Source organism: Drosophila persimilis, unplaced genomic scaffold, assembly GCF_003286085.1.
Source record: "Drosophila persimilis strain 14011-0111.01,24,50 unplaced genomic scaffold, DperRS2 tig00000000-arrow-pilon, whole genome shotgun sequence".
In the NCBI taxonomy this organism is placed as follows: domain Eukaryota; kingdom Metazoa; phylum Arthropoda; class Insecta; order Diptera; family Drosophilidae; genus Drosophila; species Drosophila persimilis.
The window spans coordinates 12893127-12915000 of NW_020825288.1; the positions used below are offsets into that span (position 1 = coordinate 12893127).

The 21874-nt window shown below is 42.8% G+C and overlaps 1 protein-coding gene across 5 annotated transcripts in view; it reads right to left on the bottom strand.

Moving 5' to 3' along the window:
* The window catches only part of LOC6587405 (phosphoinositide 3-kinase adapter protein 1), a 34052-nt gene that overhangs the window by 7664 nt on the left and 4514 nt on the right, over nt 1–21874 (bottom strand). For 3 of the 5 annotated variants that reach the window (XM_026991831.1, XM_026991842.1, XM_026991836.1), the window contains exons 2-5: nt 19482–19714; nt 8784–9025; nt 8494–8666; nt 8124–8347 (exon numbers count right to left, since the gene is read on the bottom strand). In XM_026991831.1, the coding sequence (XP_026847632.1) occupies nt 8124–8347; nt 8494–8666; nt 8784–9025; nt 19482–19491 (649 nt within the window). In that variant the 5' untranslated portion in view covers nt 19492–19714. Of the gene's footprint in view, nt 1–4129; nt 4274–8123; nt 8348–8493; nt 8667–8783; nt 9026–19481; nt 19715–21874 lie in introns of those variants that run through there. The other 2 variants (XM_026991848.1, XM_026991861.1) reach the window with 2 other exon arrangements.

Sequence of the window (21874 nt, forward strand, 5' to 3'; positions counted from 1 at the left end):
CTTTGGGATTTGGTTAATTGTCCACTTCCTCTTGAGATTGCAGCATTCCCTCTCCTCATTCATTCACGCATTCCACCCAATTATTCACTCAATTGGTCATAACATTCGCTTGAACCCGAGATAAATCCTTTCTCAAAAGAAGCAGCCTAAAATCTACAACGCGATGAAAGATGCTGAAAGATGATGCTTCCCATTGATGTCCTCATAGATGTAGATATTCGCTATAGGATCTAATGTTTAGCATACAAATTCCTACCATACCTCTGCGCGCCTGATCCCACGCTTCAACTCTTTGCTTGATCTCAAATTTTACACAGAAATTCCCTACATACATATCTCTTTTTTTTAAATCTCATTTTTCACATCAAGATTTGTATTAATTTAGATTTAGTTCACACTAGGCATAAATCATAAATGGTTTAAATTGTTTTTAGCTCTAGTTTCGTGGCCCCTAGTCATGAATCTGGTAGTCACAGTGTCCCACAGTTCCCTTCCACTGCTGATGTTCGTTAAATGGAAATTGTTGTTCTCATTGTCTCCGAAAGAGATCACTCTCTCTCGCTGTTTGAGATTATTGGACAGCTGGACATTGGTCACGGGTCCCAGGGGGGGAGAGAAGAGAGAGATGGTATACATTCGTATGGACTGGAGATGGGGGTATACTTATGGGGATGGATGGTCAGTCACAACGATTATAAATGACATTGTATCTGCTGTGTACCTCTCTCTCTCTTTGAATGTGCCTGCATCTCAAAATTCTGGGGGCAATCTGTGCTCGGGATTTGGGTTCGAGAGAGGTCACAGATTTGGGAAGAATTCTGTAATAATCGCAGAGCCCTAAAGAAGAATGAAAGTGATTGAAGTTTTCTTTGAAACACTCGGAGATGCGATTCTGCCTGAAATTTTACATTTTCTTTCTTTGAAAGCATTCCCAGAACTCTACCAAAAGTTCTCCCACTTTTTTCCAGAAGTTATTCTCTTCCTCTGTTGACCCAGTAAATGGGGAAATTTATTTTCTCATTGAAACGTCTAATAATGAAAACATTTAAAAACACATCATAAAATGGTGTATCCATGTAATGGTTCTTTCCCCAAAGGAATTTCCAGCTAAAAGCAAACATAAACAAGAATTTTGAAATTCACTTTCAGCCCTAAAAACAGCAAAAGAGCAAAAACTACAAGCTACAAGCTAAAAATGAGGCATCGAACAGTTTTCCAAGCCATAAACATAAGGAAAACAAATACCGTGGAATGGTAGGTGGGAGGTGTTTGGGAGGGAACAGCATTTTCACGCTGCGTGCCGCGTCACGGAGGGGAGAATATCTTGGAGAAGTCCAGGCAGGGTTATAAACTTTATAGAGACTGAGATCGAAGCGAAAGAACAACTGAAGTGAAGTGAAGTGAAGTGAACTCTGGATGGAAGTCGAGTGAAGGGAAGTTCATAAAATGCAAACAATTCCCGGCATTTAGTTGGATGGATAGTTAGATGGAGGGTCTTCCCCCCCCACTCCCGATCCATTCTTGATGTTCAGAAATGCATAATGCATTTAAATGCAGTTTTTATACAACTGGGAGGTCCCTCCCAGAAGGAGTGGGAGGAAAGTTCTTCTTCTCTGATGTTATTTTTGACGTTTTTGACATTAATGTTTTGTTATTCCCCTCTGTCGCTGTCATAAAAGGGCTTCTGCAGACACAGGCACAGACATACGACTCACACACATGTTTTCGTGTGTAATTCTCGTATAAAAACAATGCTCCGACAACTCTTTTTACCCATCTATAAATACATCTAGTTCCCAGATCTACATATATGTATGTACACTGTTGGTGTTTACGGGGGGATCTGGGAGAATTCGAGGTATTAGGGCATTGAATAATTGTGCAGCAGGTGTCAAATGTCTTGGCTCATCCGTCAAGATGAACCCGATGCCTGGCGGACTGAATGTTTTTCAAGAAAATTGTAATTTTTCAACACAAAATATTAAAAATCACATAAACAGAGAGCTCAAATTCGTGTTAAACTCAACATTTGTGGTCTTATCAAAGGGGGGAAAACTCACTCACTCATCCACACACACCCCCACAACCACTAGGACATACATACGTAGGCCCTCTCTAATGTTGATTAATGATCGCCCCAGTTGGAAAAGCGACAACTTTGTCAAACACTTCATCGGAGGCATTCCCAATGTTTCACTCCCAAGGTACGTTGGACCGTTTTTTAGGGGGTGTGGAGCACCTATTTATGTCACTCTGCCAGCCATTTCACTGATCTATGCATTCTGTGTGCCAATAAATGTCTTCATAAATTTCAGCCCTCCCATCAGTCCCACACCCGTCAAGAGGAGGCGTCTCCTAATACAGTCATAAATATTTGGTTGGACGATTCCGAGCAGTACGCACATCGTTTGATGGGGTTACCATTTTGAAGGGGTTTTCATTGAAGAAAGGGCTTGAATAAAGAGGAATTGATCTTGTTGAGCATGATATCAAATATACCTAAACTACTCCCCTCCCGCTCGATTACTCCTAAATGATGGAAACTTCAAGGTTAATAGACGTGAGTAAAATTCCCAAAAAAACCAATAAAAAACACACACAGTTAAAGCATACGCCCGCATTATGTTGGAGAGTGTAACGAGAGCACTTCTTCTTTTTTTATGTAAAAAGTAAAAAAAAAACCAAGCAACAGAAACAACAGCCACAATAATATCTTGACAATAATCGAGTCAAATTTTTCGTTTCCGTTTATTAAACGAGTGTAAGGGAGTGAGAGAGCGAGGGAGCGAGAGAAAGAGCACGCGCTATATGTGCGAGTGTGTGTGCGTGTGTTGTTGTTTGTTTCCTGCATGCAATTTATGCTGCAAGCTTCGACTTCAGCGCACACTTAAACAGTCTTCTATGAGGGATTTCCGGTGCGTGCGTCGCGAACCGAACACACACACAACCATACATAATAGAGGACAAAAATGCGAGAATAGCAGAAGCAAAATAAAGAATAAAGATTATCGGAAGGAGAATTGTAGAAAATGCAACCATTTTTACGCATATTTATTTGAATTTCCTAAAAAATATTATCGGGAGACTATGTTATTAATATGAAACAAATACTCCTTCTGTTACTGGTGATTCTTCGTCTACTGCTTATTTTTCTTGATCCTTCTTTGCTTGCCTTCCACTGTCTGGGGCATAATCATAATGAAAATACTGCTTTCCTGCGACACGGCACCTGCTGTTGCAGGGGGATCTCTGGGCGAATGAAGGGGGCTTTGGCTCTGGCTCTGGCTCTCCCTCCTGTTGTTGCATTACCATCACGCACAGCCCTTTCAGTTCAATTCAATTTATAATTGCTGTTTGCTGCTTTTGCTTTTTTTTTTGCTATTTTTATACGCACAACAGAAAGGCAGAAGAAACCGAAGAAACACAAGTAATATGAACACTTTTTGAAGCCTAGTCGTAGGGCACGCGCTACGGTTCCGTCCGTCCGTCCGTCCGTCCGTCCGTCCCCCTTCTGGGATGCACATCTGTGTTTTCAGGGGCAGCAGCTGCCTCTCCCTCTTGCTGTCTTTTGCAGATCCCCCTTAATTCACGGCTTGGGCCCCTACTTTTTATGTCTGGCTTTTCATTTTCCGCTCTGTTCCGTGTCCTTCTCTTTTTGTTAATTATTAGAAAAGAATGGGGGAGGAAAACCCGAGTCTAGACTGTTTTAAACGGAAATTCAATCTGTGCTCTATTTTTGAAGCCGTGTCCCTCATCTGAGCGGAACACGTGCTGCGGATAGGAGTCCGTGCCCCCCAGCCGAGTGTGGTTTATCCGCCACGTAGCATTATTCAAAAATCCTTCAATTATCATACAAAAGGGATTACATTCAATGGAAGAACCCTTTTCCTATAGACCGACAGCTCTCCCCCACTTGAAGAATCCCCATTTTCCCTATAGATAGTACGCCTCTACTTGAAGCACCTCTAAGCGAGTTCATTGTCTGCATTTTAAGTGCGCGTTTGAACATCCCGCTCAAATCAGTTTACCATTTCCATGCGTTGGTTTTTAAATGGGTTTTCAGTGCTCCAAGAGGATACCATAGTAGTCCATTAGCTGCTCTAAAGTATATACTCCTTCGAGTACTCACCGCAACAGAACGTTTCCATCTCAATGTTTTCCACTTGTAGCAGCATTTTGATTGTACAATATTTCACAGCACCATTCACCATACACACAGATCAAATCATTATCAATGATTATAGTAATATTGTAGCAAACTGTTCTCAAGAGTTCTTCGGCTTTTGGTTTTCCTGTGCGCATGCGCAACGCTTCAGACGTCAAGCTGCCACAGTCCTTCAATTTCGACTGGCAAAAGCTGGCGTCTTGACTTGGCTTTGGGCCTTCTTCGCGATTCGAAATGCCAAGAATATCAATGAGCTCTCTCTCCCCATCGGTTCTCTCTCTCTCTCTCTCTCTTTTGCACACTCTCTTGGCACCTCTCTTTCGTGGATGTGGATAAACAATGCATTGGAAGATTATAAAATAATAAAAGTCAACGCTGTTTCTGTTGTTGTACGTGCCCGTGACGTTTAATCAACGCATTGTCCATTTTTAATAAGGAACCCGAACCCGAACCCGAACCCCCTCTTCGGGATCGTTGGATCGCTTTGCGTCCCGGGCCATAAACGGAATTATGGCATTTTAAGCGATCAACAGAGATCTCTGATATCCCTAACAACAGCCATACACATATCCCCAACAACCCCTTCGAGCCATATGCGGCGGTGCCCCACAGTTAGGATCGCAAAAAAGTCATAATAAAATATAAGTATTTTTATAGCCATTTAAATGGCACCAGCAACAACAACAGAAGCTCCAAAAAAGGAAAACAGAACAAAAATCAACAAAATAAAATTAAGAAAGAAATATGATTTTTTAATGGCTTACCATCGATCTTGTAAATGAAGAAAGACTTGGATTGGATTAGAGTTGAAGGCTAATGAAATATAATGCGTAAAGAAACTTTTTCTCAGAAGTTTCCTCAGAGGAAGATTGTATTGCTAGGAATAACAAAGAATGGTGATTCCTCGATTGGATTCTAAGAAGCAAATTGCTAGAATTTCTGCAGAATTCGTAAAAGAATATATTTATTGCTGTGATTCTATAAAATATACTCAAAAGAAACCAATCTATCATCGAATTCCACCAGGATCTGCCGTATTTCATTTACCTCCAACAGGAGTATCCATCTTTCACAGGTCTCTGTTTCAAATAGTCACAAACAGCCACAAGCCCCAACAAGAAGCGAAAAGGAAACTTCCCAAAATTGAAACGTGAGCAAAATTTAAGTTGGTTTAGGTACTTATTATCCTACCAAAAATTATGTTAATTATTTGGTTAGTATTTATGAATGCAACAGGTGTGGAGGAAGACATTTTGGTCCCTCAATAGGATACCATTGTGTACGTACTTCTGTTCGGGCTGTTTGATATGCGCAGAGGCAGCAGACAAAAGACCCGGCGACCAGGCGAGAGGGATCTAGTGAAGTGTATTGAACCCCTGAATGGATGGATATGAGGGGCACAGGAGCCCCAGTGTAATCTGATGAGCAGATGTTCCACGAATTGAAAACAGAAGCCCGACGAACGAGACGATTGGGGGAGAAAGATGCATAAACAAGTGCAACGAAAAGCAGAACCGCCATAAGAGGGAAATGGAGAATTTTCCGCGTCTGTTGTTGCTTCTGTTTCTGGCGTTTGACCTCAAATCACCTGCCACATTCCACAGCCACTGAGGCAATTAAAACTGTGTAAAAAATTGATAAATGGCATATTGCCCCGAGGGGGGTATCTCTATACCTCGTTTTATAAACTGAAGTACGAGTATATTATGGGGAAACCGCACCACACACAAAAACAGAAGAAACATGGCCAAAGTAAACAGCAATTTGTGGAGGAGTCTCTTTTCTGGGATATGGTGGTGGTGCTGGAGCTGCTTCTGCTTTGATGTATTCACTGTTTGTGCTGCCAATTTGTGAATACAAAGTGGGAGGAGGAGGAGGAGGAGGACCAAATTTGGCCAATCGCTTGACTGGCACGCGCCATATGCTAAACAGTTGGACTCCACCCCGCCCACAGTGGCACCCCCAGTGGGCGGAAGATGGAGGTACCTCCCTTTCCTTTTATGCTTCCGTGCCATTAACACGTTTGAGAAGCGAGACCACAAAGCTAAAGCCAAAGACCCGATGTCTGCCCCATCAATTATGCAAAGTTCCGTTTCATATTGGATGTGCAGTTTTTCCAATTTACTTTACTCGTGTGCCTGCCACACCCCACATCGCGCATCGCGCATATGCCACAACATGCCCCCCACTCCAATTGGTTTATTGACTTCTGAATGGAGACTCCCTTTTCCGTTTGCCTTAGCATTTGTTGCCAGCATAAAATAGTACTGCAATTTCCATTGTTGCCATATTGAAAACCAAGCGGAAATGTGTGTCTCCGAGGGGCATCCGAGGCATCCGAGGCATCCATCCCCTCATTAACATACGACTACTGTTGCAGCAACATTTTAGGGGCAGTGCATTGGAACACCCACAAATATGGCAAAAGTTTTCGTTTGTTTTTCCTCGGCCATAATTTGAGGTGTTAAAACGGAATTGCATGTGGGCGTTGTGGGTTAATTGCGGAGACCCCAGTGTGCTTGGCTCTGATTGAATGGAATTGTTCACATTTCCATATAAGGAGGAACACCAAATAGATTTCCATAACGAAAAGGAGTAGTGCGAAAAGTAGGTCAAATCAAATGAGGAGTAATGGGAGTAGATTGATGATAATTTAGCTGCCTGATAAGGTGAGGGAAACCGTTGGTCTTAGGTACACCTTTGCCATAGAGGTAGGGGTATTTTCTCTAGAGTATATTAGAAGAAAAATAATATTCTTTAAAGAAGATAAAGATATAGTTCCTCCGACGAATATCTATCAGCAAAATATTCATCCAGAAGACTCTTAAGATGTGAGAGGGAAATATCAAGTGCAACCATTGATATTCAGAATAAATATCATCCCAAATAAACCACTCAAACACTCACCTAGAAGCCATTTCAAGTGCCTCTTTTAGAGACCCTCTCTCTTAGCCTCGATAATCTTTCTGGGATTATCAGTCACTCCGAAAGTCTTAAATCATATCAAGAGTATCCATCATATCCCAATGTCAAGAAAAGGGAAACCTTGAAAACGTTTTGATGAAAACACAATGATCGTGCAAAGAAGTCCTGAATGGATCATAAACCATAAACTGGCGACTTTAACTGGGGGGATACTATATACTCGTACGAGGCAGATGTGCCCGTGTGTATTCCATATTCTAGGGGCGGCGGACTGGAATCTGGCATGCAGCGGCCCGCCTCAGTGGCATACATCATGGCGTGGAGGACTGTCAATGTCAGGCCAGTCACAAATGTCAGTCAGCGTCGCCTCATTACGATCCCCAACACAAAACCAACAGAAACAGAAGCCGAGTGGAGGTGGTGGTGGAGGCGGAGCCGGTGTCTCTCTGGCGACTCTCTGGCGACAATCGATCCGCCAACAATCCCCCGATTACAATTATCACTTGGTTAAACATTGCAATGTTGTTGAATGCAGCAAGTGAGGCTTGAAAGCGCAATCCCTCCCCCCTTGGGTATTGGAGGGGACATGAAATGGGGCACAGGGGCGAGAGCGATAGTTCAGATCGATGGCGCCTGCCGGGCAGCAGAGGAGCAAACGACGCGCTTAATATGCAAACGTGATGCAAAGCTTCGAGGTAAAGGTTGTTCGGGGAGGGTATGGTGGGGATACCTCTGGCCGGGGGGAGTGGCGAATGCGGAGCGACTGACAGCCGCCAAAGTGCAAAAATGCGAACGCAAATCGAGGGCAGGGCATACAATTTGCCGAACACTTTGTCTTTGTCTCTGTCAATGCCAGGGCTAAGGGGTAGAACTGCGAATTCTAGAGAGGGTATATTTGACTACGGGGAAAGGAGGTGACATTTGAAGACAAGATAAACATTTGTGGCAAATGAAGGAACATTTCAAGTCGCTTTCTATAAGATCTTTCAGCTAAGTCCCAGAATACAGGAGAAATAATGTTGGGTTGACTTACCTCTTCGTCGATGCGAGGTGCCGCGGAATTTGTTGGGCGAATGGACGGGCGGCCGTGGAGCCATCATGCTGGGCACCTCATCCGGAGAGCCCAAGCCCATCGATGCGGCTGTGTTCTGGCGTTGACGATCTCCCTGATGCTGCGACCAATTCCCAAACGAATGCCGTCGGCCTCCTCCTCCTCCGCCGCCACTTGGCAGTGTATGATGACGATGGGACTTGCTGCTAAAATAAGGAATGGAGTGGCGAGGAGAAACGATATGGAAACGATTAGCATGGAGTCAAACTGTCAACAGCTGCACGCCAAAAACACATCCTGTCCCCAGCACCCTACCCTGCCACAAATCGCGATCCCGATCTTGATCACTCACCTTGTTGGCGATGTCAGCGGATTGAAGACCTCGTCGTGCTCTGTGCCTCCCGCTCCGGGGCACTGGGAGCTGTGCGTCTCATTGCAGGAGCCGAGGCGTTCGCGGAACTCCCGCGACTCCGAGTGTGAATTGGACGAACGCTGGCGATACAGCTGCTGCATTTCAAACGATTGCTAATGGGAAAGCGGAAGAGGGCGGAACATTAGACAAACACTCGACAGGAAGTGGCAGTGGGAGATGCTGATTCTCCAGATAAACCAGAAATCAACTCCATTCCGATCTTCACTCACTATCGAGAAGCCGCCCAGGGAGTTGAAGCTGCCGCGCGGGCTGCCAAAGGCCATTGTGGCCGTCGTGTCGAGATTGGCGGATGTGATCAGTCGCATCTGTTCCGGGTTGGACACCACCATGGGTCGGGGGCTGCTGTTGCCCTTCGAATTGCGCCGTTTGAACAGCGAGAATCCCTTACTGGACGACTGGGAGTCGGGTGTCCGCGGGGATTTGGTGTCATTGCAGAAATAATAGGGATTATCTGTGAGTTAAAGAGGAGGTTTTGGGGGGGTTTATCAAAGGAGTAACGGAAGGGAAGTACATATATCATAAGTTGGTCGCTCTCTTCCTGAAAGATTTATTATTTCCTCTCCCCCAAGACTGTACCTGAGAAGAAGGTGTTTGTATTATCCACAGTGACAAACATCTTGAGATCCTATATGCAGTATAACTCCCTTGGAGCTTGCTCTATTTGGTATGCTCTCTGCCACTCCTTAAAATGTCTCTGCCACAATTTACTGCCTTGATTTGTGAGGCATCGGCACTTTCACTACTGCGCATGCGCACGCGCCAAAAGTCACACAAAAGACGCGCAAAACCCGCGTAAAAGTTCCAAGCAAACACGAATGATGAGTGCCAAAAATGGCAAAACTGCCGCGGATTTCACTGATTGATTGATAAACGCGGCAAATACTCGTAAATTCCAATTCAAAATGATGTTATATCAAATTGATGTTTGTTTTCCGGGCTGGATTTTTGGTTTTTGAGAAGTTTCAGTGGAGGCGCAGCGCGTGCTTCTTCACTGACATCCCGAAACTGAATAAATTCTAAAACTTCAACGAGAACAAAACACTGCGCTGCCGTCCTCTGTCCGCTGCCTCTGGACTGCTCTTCCACTGCTTTACTCTGCCTGCCCTATTCACTGCTTTCCTCTGCGCTTCCACTGCTTTTCGGTTTTGGTTTTTATTTTCCATGCACTGCTTCTTCTTCAATTCCATCAACGCACGACGTTCTACGCACAGTGGAACCCTTTTCCCACTTTTGTGGCAAAAATCAAATATGTTTAAGTAATAAAATATGCATCCCTTAATAATAATATACTATTATACACTAGCTGCCTTTGTAGTACATTTTGGGGCATTGAATGTGTTTTTGGAAAAACCCATCGATCATCTTCCGCATTTTTAAATAGAAAAAATTACTTAGTGCGGAACCACTTCCTTCAATTTATAACAAGTTTATTATGCAGTCGTCCCACTGTACGGCGCAGCGCAGTCCAAGAAGCAGCGCTGCAGCAGCAGCAGCAGCAGCATAAAAACAAAACAGCCCTCTCGCTCGCACACTTACACACATAAATATATACACACACACACACACACACACATACGAGATCAGTGTTTAAATATGGTTGCCACATTGCGCCTTGCACCCACTCAAAACGTCGATCCCTGTCCTCTGCCACAGGGCTCGCTCTGCCTCCGTCTCCGCGCAGGGGAAAACTCCATAGAGAAGGGAAAAACAAAACTCTATGGCGAAGGGAAACTCACTTTTCCTGAGAGGCATTGTTGTTGTACCTGCGCATGTTTTTCGTTTGCGTGCGTTTTTCGCATGATCAAATTATCATCGCCCTCGTCTTCGTCTTCGTATGTTTTCATGATTCCCCATACCGTCCCATGCATGCCCCACGTACCGTCGTGAATTTTTGATGAGTTCCGATAGGTAAGGAATCAGAAATAGAAGTCCCAACGAACTCCACTCCCCGTTTAGTATTCCCCACGTCTTATCAGTGTCAAAGTTTGAATTTCTTTGCCGCGTGTTGTCTGTGGTTGGGTTCTCGTCTCTCGGTTTCATGATTCGACGATGATGTCTTCTGTCATTTGTTGAAGGAAACATTTATGAGATTGTTTTGGTTCGTTTTTTTTTTTTTGAAGATTCTCAAGACCATGAGAATAGAATATTTTGAGGAAGCAGTGTGAGAACCATACTCGTATTCATTTTATAAGAAAGAAGCGAGCTATAGAAATCGAATGAAATTAAATTTAAGTTTGAAATGGAAGATGAATACGGAGTATGGTTACATTTTCTCCATTTCTTCCATTGGCAGTGTCGCAGGATATTTTGCAACATTTCCAGCAGTCTCCGGCTCCATACACATGGAAATTGTCATCATTGATGGGCCCCGAGACCCATAGACCATCGACCATGGAGTGCCGAAAATAGAAGACCATAATAAAAGGCGACACATTCCCGGCACATTAAGGGGAAATACAGGAACTGTAACTCGGGAGTGAGAGCATCAAAGGCCAACACCAACAAAGGCCATATGACGACGAGGTACATATACTCGTATGCACATTAAAGAGTGCAGCAATTGTGCTAAGGGAACGAGCACATTTTCACTTTTGTCCAAAGGAAAACTGAAGTGGCAAAATTTGAGCCGACTCCATGTGGTCTCTCTATGGAATTCCTAAGTGGACTCTGGGCCTCTGCACAGCGACTGAGACTGGGCCAACAAGCCCCGAACAACAACAGACAGATGCACTGCACATTGGGACCCATGGAAAAAACTCGTAAAAAGTCTAAAGAAATTGCACATTTCGTAGTCTATAAAGGCGGGAGGAGGGATGCTGTTCGAGTGCCACTCCATTCGATGGGAGCAAGTGACACTGTATCAGTTCTACTCGTACTACGACTAGCTGTGTGTGTGTGTGTCTGTCTGGTGGATGCAAATGATCTTGAACCGCATCTCGCTCTCGGGTACTTGCAGTCGATTGTTGTGCTTGTGGAAATGCATTTGCCTGCACATAAATGTCAAATAGTTGTCTTCGCCAGCACGCTTCACGTGGCAGGCACTCTTCTGGGACGGGACTGCACTCGGGGAAGTGGGCTCTCTCTAGACGAGTCGTAAATCTGTAGTCGCTTGTACTAGCTGTAACCTCTCCTTTGTCTAGTTAGAGCTCAAAGTGGAGCAGCCTTGTTCTGGTCTCTGCTGGTTTCCTTTCGAACGCCATTTGTTGCACTCTCGCTGATTGTTCTATGGCGCTGACAGGTTAATTACTCTTCCTACCATTCGATACGTTCAAATCTCTTTGGGACTGTTGTTCTCTGGGGTCAGTTTTGGCGTACTTTTGTTAAGTTGTGGAAAACTATATGTCTTAGCAGATGATTGGTAGAGGAACAAATTCAAATAGTTGGGGTAGGGTCATCAAATATCTCACGTTTGTCTCGACAAGAATATTCCAATTGGTTTCAATCACAAATTGTTTATACAAATTTAACACAAGAAAAAATTTCGCGCTAATTTCCTAAAATGATCTATCAATGGAAATACTTTGAATAAGAAATTGATGAAATATTTCATAAACAAATAAATAAACCTCTGAAAAACCCAGAAAATGTCCGAAATGCAAGGAATTCCGATTTTTGTATTGCTCAATAATAAACAAGAATAATTTCCGATTATGTTGGAAAAGTTTTTCTCTATTACTATGTACTTTGAGACAAATATTAAGTTGTAGGATTGGATGAGAAGATCATATCCTCATATTTAGAATTGGCCATATATCAAACTATTTTTTACAAATCTGAAAACTGTCGGTCGATCTACATCAACGAAATTGTTTTATAATTGCCAACTTCCCTGGAAGTTCTTTCCAAATCAAGACAATCTTCAACAAGTCATTATTAAGCCATAAAACCAATGGGATTGATGGCATTTAACGGCCTAAACAAATAATCGAACATTTAATAGTTTCAATGAAATGGGAAAGCCCGTCTAAGGAAAGTCTTTTGCCAAACAGGAAGCAGGCCAAAAGAGGTGGTGGCAAAGGGAAAGGGGTGAGGGGAAAAGTGCGTACTTGTGAATTTTTGATTTGTTACATTGTTGTCGTAAATCGTGTTGCCATCGGCCTGACAAGACCTTCCTCAGTGCCACTCCCAAACATATATTGCGTAGCTCAAATGTACATGCAGGGCTTGCAACATTCGCCACGACAGGGGAATACTGCAGCAATAATGCTTGCAATGTTTTTATACGCTTCCAAAGGGGTACTACGATTTTGAAGAAGTGCTTACAACCCAGAGAAGGAATCGGATTATAAAAAGTACTTCATATACTATCATTATATGTTTGATCTGCATCAAAGGCTTAATCGTGCTTTAGTTTATAAATATTAAATTAGTTTGCAAGAGTATCCAATGCTTCGGCCCTCAAAGATCGCATTCCACTCTTGCTTATTTTTTTTTTAATCTAAATATTTCTCTCGTAGCATGCTCCTATTTACTCAGCCTTTTTCATACGAATTCTGAGATAGTCATGCGAGCATTCATACCACCCGCTTCAGCATCTATTTTCCCCCCGATGGAATAGCATTTTTGAGTCATTTTATGTGCACTACGAGTTTTCCTTCACGTTCAATTGAAATGTTTTGTTTATTATTTTCCAGTTTTTATGATTTAACCCCAAAGAAGGGGCACGGAAGGCAGGCACACGGGGCACAAAAGACGAGGGGAATGCGTGTCTGCCCGGAAGTTTGGCAACATGGCGCGACGTTGAACAATCAGGGGGACCCCCATGATTCTTATTGTTATTATTATTAAAATTATTCATCCTCGATTGTGGCAGGTGCACACGAGTGGTTCCTTGGAAAAAATTAACAAATTTAAATAATATTTTTACGGAATCAATAATGCGTTTATGGCAGAACAAGCTAAACCAAGGCTTCAAGTAGAATTGAGATTCATTTCCTACATATATGTTGTTTCAAAACATCATTAATTTGTCGTTTGTCTCAGTTTTCCCTGAGTTATATTTATAATCGATCATAAAAAGGGCTCTCGTACATATCTTCGGGCTTAAAAACCCATAAAATGCTGATCTAAAAGTGTTATGTTATTTTAGTGTCCCGAAAGAAAAACGAGGGGGAACGTTGTGAGTTGCTGCGGACACCGCAACTCTACAGTTATACCCGATACTAAGTCAGTATGGCTCTCCTCCGGCAGCGCCGCTAATATTAAACGACACGACAAAGAGTGCGTGCGAGAGAGACAGAAAATCAGTCTGAGCGTGACGTCGGTCGCTGCGTAGCCACTAAAAATTGATTTCTTGCTTTTGGCTACAAAAATGATCCGATCTGATCCAGATTCGGCAATCTGATAGATATGGTCATTCTCTATGATTCTGCGTTTTTAGTTTACTCGAATTTGCAATATTGTGGATGCAACAGATTTTCGTCCTTTGCGGGGGCGGAAGGGGGTGTGGCGAAATTTTGAAACAAACTCGTCTCGGTCCGATATATTAGGAGTGTGGATACCAAATTTGGTTGCTCTAGATTTTATAGTCTCTGAGATCTAGGCGCTAATGTTTTACTCTAAGCAAAGCCGCCTATGCTACGTGTGTGTTAGAGAGAGACAGGGCGAGAAAAAATTAAATTGTTTTCGTGATGCTGGCTATAATAATAATACGATCCAATTCAGATTCTGCAGTCTAAAAGATATGGTCATTCTCTACGATTCTGCGTTTTTGGTTTTCCTGTATCTTTAAAATTGTGGATGCCACAGATTTTCGCCCTTTGTGAGGGCGGAAGTGGGCGGGGCAAAGTTTTGAAATATTTTTGGAGCAGTGACATATCACAGAAGTCTGGATCCAAAACATCGTTGCTCTAGCTCTTATAGTCTTTGAGCATTAGGCGCTGAAGGGGACGGACAGACGGACAGACGGACGGACGGACAGACGGACAGACGGACGGACGGACAGACAGACATGGCTCAATCGACTCGGCTATTGATGCTGATCAAGAATATATATACTTTATGGGGTCGGAAACGATTCCTTCTGGACGTTACACACATACACTTTTACCACAAATCTAATATACCCCAATACTCATTTTGAGTATCGGGTATAACAAAAGTCCATAAAATAGTTGTGAAGAGTTCCGCCTTCGGATGCAGATCTAAGAGCCGAGACATCGGAACAGCAGCGGAAGTAAAGTGCCCTGAAAAATGAGACGGCAACCCGAAAGGGACCACTCGACAAATTGGGAAAGAAAAACTTGCCAAAAGGAGGAGGCGACCAAGGATTTGTAATTAAAAATTCCAAAACCAAAACCAAAATTCGATAGTCGGCCCGATCGCGGCACGGCACGTGTACTCCATGTTAATGTTCCGCCGCCACTCGAGAAAAATCCACAACGGAAATGCCAAACAACAAGGGAAGAACAGGGAGATTTTACCAGAAGAAAGACACATAAGAAGGGGATGTGTTTAGGAAGTGAAAGCAGCGGACAGTCAAGGAAAGTGTGGTGGTGTGAGGTGAGAAGATGTATCTCTCTACCTGGGAGATACATTTGATGAGAGTGTGGGCGAATGAAGGGCTACTGGCAAAAGGTGTCGGCGATGCAATCAGAAATCAAATAAACACTTTTATGATCTTTGGTTTTATGGCCCTTGAGTGTTGTATTTGTCGCTGTTTTGTGGTTGACATCCATGGAATATACTGGGGCGGGGGAGGGGATACCTATGTTGGCCCATTGTTGCCAATACTAAATGTTATTTATAAGAACTACTATACCGAAAAGGTGTTTGGAAATGCATAAACGTTGCTGCAAGTTCATAAATCCACAGGCAAGAGCCGCCACGGCAGCCGCCCAGACATCTGTTCAACAGATTTCAATTCCTCCGTCCGTCCGTTCGTCACTCTCCCTGCACGGGCAGCTCTTTGGGCTCCGGGCAACAAAACAAATGTTTAATTATTTTCTTAATGGAAACTCGCACAACTCGCAAACTGAGCACAAGACATGGTTCTCTTCCGTGAAAAACGAAGAAAAAACTCAAAAAAGAACTGCTGTAAACTCCATTACAATCCCCCGTGCCATGCCCATATACTATATACATATCCATATCCATGTCCCTGTTTCCATCAGCCTGCCATCCCCTGCTCCCCTGTGGAGCACGTGTCTTTTTTTTTTACCACGGAATCTTCCCTAGAAGGAAGCATGTACTAGGAAATCTTTCTGCGCAGTTGCTCGGAGGCATCCCATCCCCCAGACTTTCAGATGAGATAACTTTAGGGATGGATCCATTGTGGTTGCATTGAAGTTGAAGCCCGACCACAGGTTGATGTTAAATGTCAATTGGCATACCCTGGAGGATCAGTGGTGCATTAATTACACCATCGCTATCGCCATCACAGCTTCACTCTCAATCTCCTGCTCTCGATCCCCCCGTCGCAGTTCCATTTTCCACATTTTCCCCATTTTCTAGCTCCGCTGACGTTTATAATGATGCTGTTGATCTTGTAACGCTTTGCACTTAGGCTCGTTCCTTTCGGTTTTTTCTTGTACAAGCATCTATCTTGCGGCACACACGAACTCAATCCCAAATTTTGATTTATTTCGCTGTGACTGCACTTGTAATACGAGATCTTCGGAGGGGAGTACGGCATACGACACACAGTTGAAGATTTTTCGGAGGCGCACAGACTGTTCTGCACATCATGGAGTACATTGATTGACTTTTTTGGGTAGAGTTTTAGATATTTTCACGGTGAATGTTTAGGTAAGATTTTCTAATAGTTCAAAATCACTTTTAAAGTTTTATCATATGCGGGGACTCAACTGGGATGCCAGTGATTGCTTTTAATAAACCTACCATCCTTATTTAACTAACTTGATTAAGGGTGACGTAGATAGCCCTAGTTTGTTGAGCCGCATAAGAATCCAGTCTAAACTATATAGAGTTTTCCTTTCCATTTTTAGATCGAATTATTCCTTGCATGAACCGTATAGTGTCTAATGTTTGGTAATACGCGTTGCGAGTTATGCAGCAGCACCCCTCAGTCGGTTGGATGGGGAAGAGCTGCGTTCCTTCCAGGATCCGCGCTTAACAGGCCTTTGGCTTGTTGTCACATCGGCCACTTGATGGTTCAGTCATTCAATTTTAGAGATCTCTCAGTACGGAATTCTTTATAAATCTTAACAAATTTTTACTAGAGTATTAATCAAAAACTATCCCTGAAGTTCAGTTGATCCTCAGAAATCTCAAGAAATATATATTTTCCCCTTCGTGAACCCGGGCTAATGGTCTACCATCTCCTACTCAAAATTCTGCGAGCATTTCCTCATATGTAGCTGTCGACATAAATTTTCATTGTTCCCACTTGCTTGACTTTGGAATTAGGAAAATGTTGCAGATCTGGGGCCACCATTCAGTCCATCCCAACCCACACACTTTCCACTCTTTCCACTCTATCCACTTAGATGGAAAGTCTCTCGACACGCATCGTTGGATTTCCCTTAACGAAATGTTGATCAACATTCTTTCGAGGACTCGGAGTCTGGTGCGACCCTAGACATCTTCACTATTCCTATTTGTATACCTTCTCCAACTACAACTCCACCTCCCACTCAGCGCTTCTGTTTTGCTATGATTATGAGGTGTGTAATTACAATTTTTACGCTCTTGTCGCTGGGCATGTAATTCAATTATGAAGAATCATTTGTAGCAGATGGATGTCTGGCGACATCTAATGTCTTTTGTGGTATTTTTAGCAAGCCAAAGGCAAGAATTGTCTGGAAGGAGGACCTACTGGATGGCCTCACAAATGATTCGTAAAAGAAATTGAGATATGAAATAATCAACGATTCACCAGAGATATTCACAATTAAGCAGATGACATGAGAATTTGCGTAAACAGTGGCCCAATGCCCATATGTCTGTGACGACAGTGGCTGGCGACTGGCGATGAGAGAAGACTCCGTGGACTCCGACAACCAATTGAATTGGGGTCTCTGGTCCACTTTTCCCCGATGTCTGACGGCAGCCTTAATAGATCTCTTTATCTTCAGCCGACTGCCAGGCGAGGACGGGAGGCATGGAATGTTGGCGAAACAAAAGGCAATTCCTGAAGCCCCAACAAGTGAAAATTAATTTGCGTAAATATTGACAGTGAGTATTTAATTATTATTTTAGGTGTGCCTCCAGCTTTACAATGGAAATACGTATTGATCATCAATTCGATGACGTTAAAGTGACTCAGAATTATTTAAAAAATGCAGTACGCATTGTACGTATACGAATTTTTGATTAATTGCGCCTAGAAATTATATGTAAGAGTATAATGGAATGGGTGGTTTTAGGGAAAGATAAGAGAAATAATGGAGAAATAGAACGATAGTAGATTTTATATAGCACTAAAATCCTCTCCAACATCTTCTTTCGAGCTTCGACTTTAGTAATTTCCTTATTGGTTTTCCTTATCAGTTTATCCTCTTCTCTCTCTCAATCTTTCAATAATTCTCATGAAATCATGAATATATCCATCACAAAGCCTAACTACAAGTTTTGTGAATGAATGAATCAGGAACTGAATGAATGGCCATAATCATAACTCCCAAGCGAATATAAACATAGGGAGCACTCAACTCGTGCAATGAGTGCAATTAAAAAGCGCAAACGAACGAATGAATGAATGAATGAATGGACGAAATTCAATGCAGATTTAATGAATGATTTACATAGACAGCGGCGACAAAAACTATTTATAAGAATGTTTTGTAGATGCGGGCAATGGACCACGACCAGGGAATGGACCACCACACTACCATCCCGCCCCCCTCCTATTCGGAGACCCTCTCCCGCGTCCGTCGCTCCAGAGACTGGGACTTTCGAGTTTTTGTATTTTAATTGCGCCATTTCCCATATCAGCTGCCCGATTATTTGTTCTAGTGAGCGGACATAAATAAAAATAACAAAAAACCAAGGAGAAAAAGCTGCAGAGATACAGATGCAGATACATGCCACAAATCTGACTAATTAGAGGCTGCCCTGAATGGGGTGCCCAAACATTTGATTTGTTATTTATTATGTGTACTCGCAGTATTCACGAGTATTATCTCTATTATGATTGCTCCAAGCACAAATTGATGGATGACCTGGTCTTCCCCTGCTCCCTGTCCCTGTGAGTGGCAGCGAGTCGTGGAAAATATCTAATAGATACACTTACGTGTATGTACGGAGAAGTCTTTCCCTGGGAAAATATCGCACTTTGCCGTTTTTAGGTGGGCCTCTAACTAGAGCCTAACCCCCGATCTACACGTTCTTGGCCCCGCCCCGGGCCTCCCTTCGATTCGGAGACAATCTTAAGTGGATTGCTCCAGTTCGCCTCGGCCCCCGGACGACTAATCGTTCGAGTTCGTAAGATAAATGCGTTGGCGTTCTGGGAAATTGCCAATGCAGTGTGTGTACTCGTGTATCTCATACCGCATTCAGTCCACTTTCACAGTAGTTGTCATGGGCTGATCATGATCATTAGGAATGCCATGGAATGGAGGAGGATACACAATATGTACGTACCCGTTGTACCTCTGTTCGATTTGGTGTCAAGTGAGCCTCGGGGCGTGAACGAGCTTGTCATGTTTATGCCATGTACTGGCCATGCTGGAGAATCTCAAGAGATATACAATACCATGAATGTTGGTACAAGGATAGCAGTTTTGGGGTGTGGACAACTACAAAGAGTTGTTAATTAGGGAATGAATCCTTGAAAAGAACTCCTTTTTCTAGCTGGCGATCTTCAAATGGTTCTCTGATATCGAGCCATCAACGTTATCTATTCATAACCAATATTTCTGAATATTTATCAACTGAACCGGAAGCCCTTAAAACTTTATCCCATAAAGAACAGTTTCTTCCAACCATTTCCCAGTTTGCGTACTCACCCACAGACATCTTCTTTGGTTCCTATGATAATTTCGTGTATAAACTTTGATGGACGGCCGTCTATAGTGTGTCTCTATGACACTGAAGTTTCTCTAGCATACAGCAGTCGCTTCCTTCAAGTTGGGGAGTCTCCTTCCACCTGCTGGGGGGCTTTGCACTTGTTCTGGCCAGTTAAGGCGCTTCCGGCGGATACGAACAGTCAAAGTTTTGGTCGCATATATGGGAAAGAGACCTGCGAAACATGGAAAATAGATAGGGAAGCATAACAATTAATATTAAACAAAGTTTTTCAATTAATTATGCGCATGGCCAAGCAGCACAGTGCACGGTGACGATAAAAATGGGCGGGAAGAGGGGAATTAAAACTAAAGTATAAAGTGGACAGCCAAAGGTTTCATCGAAGGCATTACGGGCCTAACGGTTTGAGTGGGAAATTTATGAAAATTTCCAGCGGAAGCAACAAGTTTTCCCCCCAAAAACAAAATCACGCCCGGAAATGCAGCAACGTGCAGCATAACATCCCACCCCAAGCCCCAAGCCCCAAGCGTCATTATGAATAATTATTTTGGAGATGCACTCGAAAGTTTGTTTAGTTTTTAGTTTTAGTTCTTGTTTTATCTACTTTACAACTTCCTCTCAGACGAGTTTAAATTGTGACAACCATCGCAGTGACCGCCGACCACAGACCGCAATTAGTGCCACAAATTATTAAGTACAGGGCCCATAAAATATATACGGCCGACCGCAAAATTTATGTGTGTACGGGGCGAACCCTAGTTGGGGAGTCTGAAATGCCACAAATATTTTTATTGGCATACTTCTCGTTTATAAGTCTATTCATATTCACGATGCATATTGATTTCAATTCTGATTTGGTGCGAACGAACAGTTCTCCAATGAACTTCGCAATCGCTGGCATCGATACATCAACACTTGACCATTCTGCTCGGACTTCGATTGGGGGGGGAGGGGATAGGATTGGATTGGGGCCGTCCCTATGTACTATATACACATATATACTCCCTCGTACAAGTATTCTCAAATTGAATTTGTGTCGAAACCTTGGAAAAGTTTTGATTTACAGAATTTGTTTCGTTGTTTCGATTGATTTTTATATTGGTTCGCATTTTGATTTCATAAACATATGTAGATCTAAGGCATGCGAGTTGATCTATTCGTTTCAACATACTGCACAAATTCAAGAGTTCTGTGTTGTATCTAGAAGTTTATGGTGTTATGAAGTTTGGTGCTGAGAATTTGGGTTTCCTCTGTTCAAGGAATGGATGTTATGGCAATGGTATTTCCTGCTAAACTCATCAGAACTGTCTGTTCTGTTTGTTATGCATCATATTTTGATTTTTGGGCAAAGAACCGGATATTTCGATCTATGACTAACTTGAGGGAATTATTTTTGAATGATTCTGGATCTACTTTGACTACAAATTTCGTATTCAAAAGTCCAGTACTCAAAGTAACTCCAGTTGACCACCTGTAAACATCTTCTACAAATATTTAAAATTAAACTATTAAGATCTCTTGTGATCTTCTCTCATTCCTGGCGCAAAAGTAAATACAAAACTTTTACCCAAAAGCTGTTTTTACTATTTTTAACCAAAATTTTATTGTTTACAACAATGTAACCCAATTCGAATACTGGAAAGTATTTATCGAGCCACAAAAATACTTGCAGTACTCTTTGTTTTTCCACATTTTAAATGTTTACCCAGAAATATCTAAATTTAGTAGCGAAAAGCGGGAAGATGACATTGAAAATTATTTGAGAATTCTGTGGAATATATTAGAGACGCTTGGTTTTTTATATGCCATTAAAGAATGAAATGATTATAGTAAATAAGTCATAAAAGATGGGAACTAAGAGAGATGAAAAGCAATTAAACCGTACGAATCTGAACGATTGGGGCAGGGGTTTGGGCTTGGGATTGGAATTGGGACTGGGACTGAGACTGAGACTGGGGTGTGGGGAATGGGGTTTGCGGACAGCTGCTGTTCTGCCTTCGTTTAAGACGATTATTTCATTTAAGATGGTGACATTCATTTGCATATCAATGTGAGCGTGTACGTACTCTATTCCCCTCTCTTTTGCTCTCCTTTCCTTGTGTTTCTGTATGTGTTTTTGGCTTGATTGCTACGATTTTCATTACGTTTTACCGGATATTCCAATTTAGGTAAATGCGACGTTGCCCGGGCACCAGTAGCGACAGCAGCAGTACCAACAACATCGACAACAGTCCGTGCATGAAGCATGGAAGCGGGATTAATGTGCCCCTGGCGACATCCATCAGCATCCAGCCCCAAAAAGCACACACACAAGATCAAGTGGAGCATGGAGCATGGAGCACGGAGCACGGAGCACGGGGCATGGTATGGGGGC